Below are 8,240 nucleotides of genomic sequence, written 5' to 3'. Positions count from 1 at the left end.
AAAAAAAAAAAAAAAAAAAAAAGAAACTGGACTATGGGAATAGTCACACGGCATCAGGGTTAGAGGAAGACTCATTAACAACCAGCAATATGCAGATGACACAACATGCTTGCTGAAAAAACAAGAGGATTTGAAGCACTTACTAATGAAGATCAAAGACTACAGCTTTCAGTATGGATTATACCTCAACCTAAAGAGAACAAATATTCTTTCAATTGGACCAATAAGCAACATCACAATAAATGGAGAAAAGACTGAAGTTTTCAAGGATATCATTTTACTTGGCTCCACAACCAACACTCATGGAAGCAGCCATCAGGAAATCAAACCATGTGCTGCACTGGACAAAAGACCCCTTTGAAGTGTTCAAAAAGCAAAGAGGTCACTTTGAAGACTAATGTGCACCTCACCCAAGCCACGATGTCTTCAATTGCCTCATACACATGTGAAAGCTGGACAATGAATAAGGAAGACCAAAGAACTGATGCATTTGAGTTGTGATGATGAAAAACACCAAATGTGCTATGGACTGACCGAAAAACAATGAGATCTTTCCTGGAGGAAGTACAGCCAGGGTATTCCTTAAAGGTGACGAGGGCAAGACTTTCTCTCACTCACTTTGGACATGTTATCAAGAGAGACGTCCCTGAGAAGAATAGCAAGCTTGTTAAAGTGGAGGGTCAGTGAAAAAGAGGAGGGCCCTCAATGAGATGGACTGACACAGTGGCTGCCACAATGGACTCAAACACAGCAACGTTTGTGAGGATGGCGCAGGACCAGGCACTGTTTTGTTCTGTTGTCACTATGACCCACTCAGTGGCACTTAACAACAAAGGACTTTTATGTAGTTCATTTGAAACTTCTCTAGTTTTAAAGTTTAGTTTGTAATTAATAAGTATCATTTTTTAACAAGGAAAAAAATCCATGGAGACATTCTGAGTTAAGAAAATGTATATACTCTAGGCACATCTTGTCTCTGGCTAGTTTAAAATCTTGATTTATAATGAAGAGGAGTAAAAATAAGCATATTAACACTGTTCTAGAAATGTGAGGTCATTCTAGTCTTGACTGCAGCCTCCCAGGATTCGAGGTGTGAGCTGGAGTTGCTGCCAGCTGCTCTGTGCACCCTGGGCACTGCTACCAACCCTCTGACTTTCTGCTGGTTTTTATCTCTCCCTCAGAGCCTGTGCCACATACCCTGAGGTCTGCCTGCGGGAAGGCCCAGTGACGAACACCCTTGCAAGGCCACTTAAGTGTCTAGCTGTGCAGCACCACTGCCTTTCCAAAGCCACCTGGCCCACAGGCCTTTTGTTTTTAGCTGTGGGACGAGCCAGACAGCGTGCGCAGGAAGCACTCAGCACAGATCTGTAGTGAGTCAGGTGGAGCAGGGCTAAGGACAGCCTGGTAGGTGGTCCAAGAGCCAAGGTGGGCCTGAGGACTGCAGGGAGAGAGGCAGCTCTCCATCTGAACAGGCTACACAAGCAGTAAGTTGAAAGTACTTCTACTCTCAATTTATTCAACACTGCAATGCCTTCCGCTATCTCAGATCCCACAGATGTGTCCTGTTCTAGGACACGACACCCACTCTGTGGGAGATGTTTACTGAGGAACAGTCACACTTATCATTGGAATCATTTTATAATGGGAAAGGGGGATAACTGAAGCCCCTTTAGACCCCAGGTCTAGTCCCTGAGCTCGATTTAGGGCCAGTCCTCACACAGCCTCAGTCCTTTCATCTGAAGAGTCAAGTGCATCTTGTGAGACTCTCCCAGCTCTTCCCAAAAGCTGCAGTTGCTTAAAAGTCCACTTTGAGCTAAGAAGGGTCCTGACCCGTAAACTAAATCTTAGACACAATCGCTCTTACCTCCGTAACTGTAGAAAGCATCTCTTTCTCTCACTCCAATTACAGTTCCCAAGATATCTACCTGTTTTACTGGATGTCCATTATAAAAAAATATACCTGAAAATTAAAGAAAAGGCAAAATCCACTTATTTTATAAGTACATGTAGTCCCCGATGGGATTCCATTCTAATGACTCTGTCAGAAGTAGGTTCTGATGTCAGATAACTCATTTTTTTTTCCTGTTTTCATTTTAAAACATGATAGCGGTTTGAACAGTAAATCATAACATTGAACCCATGCAAGTGAACTTCTGAGAAAGATAACATCAGTAAATTATAAACTGTAACATTGTATGTAGTACATATTACTAAAAACATATCAAAAAAAAGTACGGTTGTTAAATCGGTTCATCATAACACAAAATATGTTGTAAGTCAGGGACCACCTGTACACTGTCTGCTTCCTTAAGGGTTAATTGTGTTGAAGGGGGGCTAGATGTCAAAAATCAGTGGCATGCTTCTTGCTCAAATTCCAGACTTGAGGAATGGCAAAACCAAAAGTCCTGCCAAATTCAGATCTTTTCCACAAGGGTCATAAGTAGAAAGCTTCACCTGAAAGAAGCTTATACTAGTGCAAAAGAGAGAAAACTCATTTTTCCAAAGTTGATTGGATTAATCTACTTTCCACTTAAAAAAAATTAAATGTGGCTCCTTACAGAACAAAGGGACCTAAAAACAGTAATTATATTGTGACCAGACAGATGTCTGCTGCACTGTATTTTGAGGGACTGGAAAAAAGAGAGAAGAAACCACGAGAAAGGCTTCTTTGGCTTTTTTTGCAAGTGCTTTTCTAAGAAACCAGTCATTGTTTCTATGAATTGGCAATAGTTTCCTTTTTTTTTTTTTTTTTTAAAAAAAGAGAGACAATGCTAAGTAGGTTACAAAACACTATTTTTGAGGCCAGCAGATTACAACCCAAAAGCTTCTCTTTTTAAAACTCTTTTAGACTTCCAAGGATGGCAGTCATGTTCCAGCAGAGGAGAAACTTCAGGAAGACTTTTCTGACTCAGGCAGAGGACCTACACAGGGCTCCTGGGAACGGTGAACCCAATCCTAACAAGGTCCCGGGGCTGTCCTGGCTCCTGACGCTTTTCCCTGCTGTGGATCCCAACAGTCTGACCTGAATTCCTCAGACTGGCTTAAGCTACTTCTGCTTGGTTACTCTTACTTGCACCCAGAGTCCCAACCAGCCCATTGCCATCAAGTTGATTCTGCCTCACGGTGACTTCATAGTAGAATTGAGTTCCACAGGGTTTTCTTGGCTCTAATCTTTATGGAAGCAGACTGCCAGGCTTTTCTTGTGTGGCACCACTGGGCGAGTTCAGACCTCCAACCTTTTGGCTAGCACCTGAGCACAAAGCATCTCTGCCACCCAAGGACCTTCAGAACTCTACAGTATAATCTAAAGATCACTCTGTGAAAAGATGGCTGAAGTTTGTTTCAACCAATATATTTCATTTAAAAAAACACACATCTGAGGTATTATCACCAGTGATAGCAAAGATCACCAGGATTAGTTTTCTTTGGGCTCTTTGAATACAGCATAAGGTCCTTTGCCCACAGAAAGAGTTAAGCTCTTCCAACAGGCCACTGTCATCTCCATGACACCTTCTTGAGCACCTACAGAAGATCTGTCAGCATGGAATCAATTTCTTCCTGAGGAGATGATCTAGGAAGAATACCAGACTGTTCTGGACAAAGACAACTGTGGGGGAGGCTGGTTGCCTTCCAAGATTAAAAACAAACAAACAAACAAAAAAACAATTCATTTCCAGCAATAATTAGGAAATAAAGGTATGGCAAAGTATCTGTACAAAAGGCTTTAGTGTAAGGTCATTCAACTATATTTGTACATGGAAGTGGAAAGATAAAACTCAACTCATTAAACTCTGAACTCTTCAGATTGTTGACTACTTCTGACTCATAGTTTGCCATTCAAAACACCCCTGACTGGAAAGTGTCACTCAAAACAGCACAGTTTATCTAAACTTCTCATATACACAGTGTCCAGGTGAAGATGTACCCACAGCTACAAGAATTATTTAAATCCATCCCCACATTGCATTTGTTATATTCTTAGGTATGAAGAACCGATCTTTAGTAACCAATGCCAAAACCAAAAAACCAAACTCACTGCCACTGAGTTGATTCCAACTCATAGTGACCCCCTTTGGGTGTCTGAGGCCGTAAATCTTTACAGAAGTAGATTGTCCAGTCTTCCTTCCACAGAGTGGCTGGTGGGTTTGAACCACTAACCTTCTGGTTAGCAGTCAGATGCCTTATGCACTGAGCCACCAAAGCTCCTTCAGTAACCAATAAAAGTTTCCTAATCTTACATTTACAAGGTTTTGGTCCATCAATTATTATTTTGTGAGGGCCCATGACATGCCAGGCACTGTTCTGAGTACTGAGATTACTGTAATGAACATGTGATTCTGACTAACTCAAAACAAAACCAAAACCTACAAGGAAACCAAAAGTTGAGTCATAACCCAGAACAGGTCAGTGGCATAATCTGGATCCAGAGTCAGGCATAGGGATGCCCAGTCCAGGGGTCGTCCCACCAAGAGCTGACACAAGGAAAAACAACTGACCATTTTTAAATATGAAAGACCTCAATCTCAGGTAAAAACATTATTTTTGTTCAAAAATTACTGCTCCGAGTATCTTTGTTGTTGTTAATGTGCCATGAGTCAGACCGACTCACAGCAATCCCTCCTTGGGTTTCCCAGCTGGTATCAATTTTCAAAAAAACAACAAAGATTTAGACTTGTTTTTAACTTACATAGAAATTGAATCACTCTAGAGCCCAGGCTGGAGCCCTGGTGGTGTAGTGCGTAAGGCACTTGACTGCTAACCAGAAGACTGGCGGTTCAAACCCACCAGCCACTTCTGGCAAGGAAGGTCGACCAATCTACTTCTGTAGTGATACCGCCTCGGAAACCCAAGGAGGGGTCACTATGAGTGATGGCACATAACAACAACAAACAACAACAACAGGGCCCAGGCTAAGGAGCCCTGGCGGCCACAATGGTTAAGAGCTCGACTGCTAACCAAAAGCCTGGTGGTTTCAATTCACCCTGCAGCTCCTTGGAAGAAAGAAAGAGTTGGCCATCTACTTCTGTAAAGATTGTGGTTCTGTGCCATAGAGTCGATTCCGATTCATAGCATCCCATGGGGAGTTGTACTCTGTCACAAGGGGTCGCTGTAAGTCGGAACGGACTCAACAAGAGGGTCCAAGCTAGATCATTCTCAAAGCCCGCAGCAGGGAAGGCTCTCCTGCAAGGCACTCAGCCCTGCTTTCTGCAGCTTCTGGGGAAGGGCTGCTGGTGATGGTGCAGAGGCAGCACAGGGCATCCAATGCAGGCACATACCTGGCACCTGCTGGGACTCCTTCAAGTCCAGGATATCTCTGACGTAGAGTTTTGCAAAGGCTAGAAACACAGGATCCAATCCCCAGCTGAGGGAAGGGACCTCCTCTTCACACCCGCGGGATTCGGACTGCATTGAGAGGTTGGGCTGAGGCTTCCAGGAGCCCTAAAATCTGCATCACTTTCGTTGAGGGTCTGGATGAGAGATTACAAAACAGGATGCAATGCATTTAATGTGGGTGCAAAGTTGTTCCGGATGGGCAGAGAGTTCAGGGAGGGTTAAACTCCGAGGTCAAGCACCCTGCGAAATCAATACCTTCTGTGAGGACCCGCGAGTTCCTTGTGGCCCTCCCGCTGGAATTCCCTCTGCCCCAGGGTGTTCTCCTTCCCTAAAAGCACTAACTTCGAGACGGACAAACACTTTTATCTTTGAGGAGTATGTCCATACTGGCGTCCCCAGCGACCGCTTTAACTGGAGGGGTCCAGAGAGGAGTAGGCGCTCTCGGGGCCCTACACGCGTTGGAGGTAGAAAGAGTGGAGGACAGGCGACCTGCCCTTGCACCTTTCGCTTTTGGGGGAGACCGAGAAGAGGAGGAAAAAGGAGACGAAAAATGACACACACATGCAACCTCTCCGCGGCTACCGGGCCGCCCACCGACCGCTCCCAGGAAGCCCAGCCCTTCCCGACGTTTAGAAACCGCGCGCTCACAAGGAGCCCAGAGGCGGCCTAGCCGCCTCCGCCCCTCCTTAGAGCGCCTGGTCGGCGTCGCCTTCCGTGAACCGAGTTCCGGCGGCGCCTGACACCACCCCTAGGGCAAGACCGACTCCAGTTTCCCCGCCCCGGCATTTCCTTCCTCCGGCCCCGCCCATTCCGCAGCGGCCCCGCCCATCCGCTCGTGGCTCCGCCCCATCCCGCCAGCGGCGCTGTCCCATCCTGCCATTCTGGCGGTTCCCCGGCTTCCTGCTCTGCGACCTCCTTGCCGGTGCTGGGCGTAGGCCTCCCCCACCGCCTGTCTCTCTTCAGGGATCCGGATTGAGCGGAGAGTCCCGTCCTGAGCACAGGGCTCAGGCTTAAGTCCAAGCCCCGATTAGCGGAGGTCAGGCAGCGGGGCTGATATTCCTGCTGTTCATAACACCCTCTCCAAGTCCCCTTTCCCCCCATTCCCCTGTTGATGGCGAAACCTGAGTCAGAGTCTCCAAGAGGTTGAGACAGGCTCGGACTATGTTTTTTTTTTTTTTTTTCCCGCGACGTTGTGTATGTGTCATTTAGTTCCGACTCATAGCGACTCTCTGTACAACACTGGTCGGTTTTGCGCCATCCTCACAATCGTTGTAAAGTTTGAGCCTTGCCACTGTGTCATTCCATCTCCTTGAGGGTCTTTCTCTTTCACTGACTCTCTACCAAGCATGATGTGGGCCTCCAAAGTAAGTGAGATGAAGTCTCTCCATCCTCACTCTAAGTACCATTATGGCTGTACTTCGAAGACAAATCTATTCTTTCTTCTGTCAGTCCATGAATACTCAGTATTTTTTGCCAACACTATAATTCAAAGGCATCAATTCTTTGTCGGTCTTCCTTACTCATTGTCCAGCTTTCGCATGCATGTGAAATGATGGAGATTTGTCCTCAGCAGTCTTAATTTAAAACAAGAAAAGATAGCCATATTCCACTCCTATAGGTAAATAAGTTAGCTACATCATGACATTATGGAAATGGCAAGGGATCTTCCTAAATTATCAAAAGCAAAAAAAGCAAACTCACTGCCATGGAATCGGTCCCGCCTCATAGCAACCCCTCCTTGGGATTCCAAGGCAGTATCTCTGTGGAAGTAGATTGGCCAATCTTCCTTCCGAGGAGTGGGTGGTGGGTTTGAATCTCTAGTCTTCTGGTTAGCAGTCAAATGCCTTAGGCACTACACCACCAGAGCTCCCAAATTATAGAGACTCTGTAAAATGACAGAAGTACAGGCCACTCCAGCAGGCCATTTCTGGGGGAGGCAGTTGGTGGCCAAAGAGATCATTGCTAAATCATTTAGCAGGGAAGGAACTTCAAGCAGCTGGAATGGAAAATGTGTGTAATTAGAATGATGGATTTAATTATGTCTGCCAATGAAGAAGCTAAAAAAACAGTCCTCAGGGAGGGACCGCTGCAAAAAAAAAAAAAAAAGCATTGACCCATGTCAATTTAGTTTTGTGTATTTCACTGTACACAAATTATATTTCAATAAATAAAATGTATTTTAAAAAACAGAGCACTTGGAAAAGTTTAGCATTGCCCAGATTTTACTGGGCAATGAGCAGTTGGGTCTGTGGAGTTTAAGATTTAATTAAGAGAAGCCACCCTCTCTAATCGGAGGGAGGCTCTCCTTAAGGAAGCACACCCAACAGCACAGGTGCTTGGGCTGACCCGTCATAAGGGGAGAGACAAGTTGAACCACATTTTCCTGACTGCACACATCTGCCCAAGGGAGGAGCCCAAGAAAAAAAACAGCACTTGGGTGTACTAAGGGCCCCAAATTACTTCAGGAATGAGTCTCAGAGCTCTTAGGGACAGAGTGCTGGAGGTAAGAGCCGTAGGGGACTCCTAGCTAACTCCCTGCCTTGGAGAGCCACACCCAGGTGGTGTAAAACAAAGCCAACTGCCCCTGTGTCATTTTTACAATGAAGGGAGTACTCTTTGGAGCCTAGGGTGCTCCTATTTTCTCTGAGCTCAAAAGTTGGAGGCGTGGGCTGCAGCTGAGGCCCAGGATGAGCTGCAGGAGCAGAATGTCCAGACGCAGAACCATCTCGAGTTTGGGAAGATCCTCTTCCCTGCAGTTGGCATCAAGATAGATCCAAGTTTTCCGAGCCCTGCCTGGGCGTGTCCAGAGACTCCAGAAGTTTCTATGAACACTGGAGGGCTCTTTAGCTTGGGTTTCACCAGAAATGTAAAGCAGATATTTCAAAGCCCAACAAGCAGCATTTTCT

General features: G+C 45.7%; 1 protein-coding gene across 1 annotated transcript in view; it reads right to left on the bottom strand.

Moving 5' to 3' along the window:
- Positions 1–5,483, bottom strand: part of STN1 (STN1 subunit of CST complex) — a 63,723-nt gene extending 58,240 nt beyond the window's left edge. The window contains exons 1-2 of the mRNA XM_042780835.1: positions 5,277–5,483; positions 1,865–1,960 (exon numbers count right to left, since the gene is read on the bottom strand). Of these exons, the coding sequence (XP_042636769.1) occupies positions 1,865–1,960; positions 5,277–5,409 (229 nt within the window). The 5' untranslated portion in view covers positions 5,410–5,483. The remainder of the gene's footprint in view (positions 1–1,864; positions 1,961–5,276) is intronic.
- Positions 5,484–8,240: the final 2,757 nt, after the last annotated feature.

This window comes from Orycteropus afer, unplaced genomic scaffold (assembly GCF_000298275.1).
Source record: "Orycteropus afer afer isolate SDZICR_OR568_19922 unplaced genomic scaffold, OryAfe1.0 scaffold00064, whole genome shotgun sequence".
Taxonomy (NCBI): Eukaryota; Metazoa; Chordata; class Mammalia; order Tubulidentata; family Orycteropodidae; genus Orycteropus; species Orycteropus afer.
The sequence above is the reverse complement of the archived record's forward strand: the minus strand, read 5'-3'. Positions and strand labels throughout refer to the sequence as shown.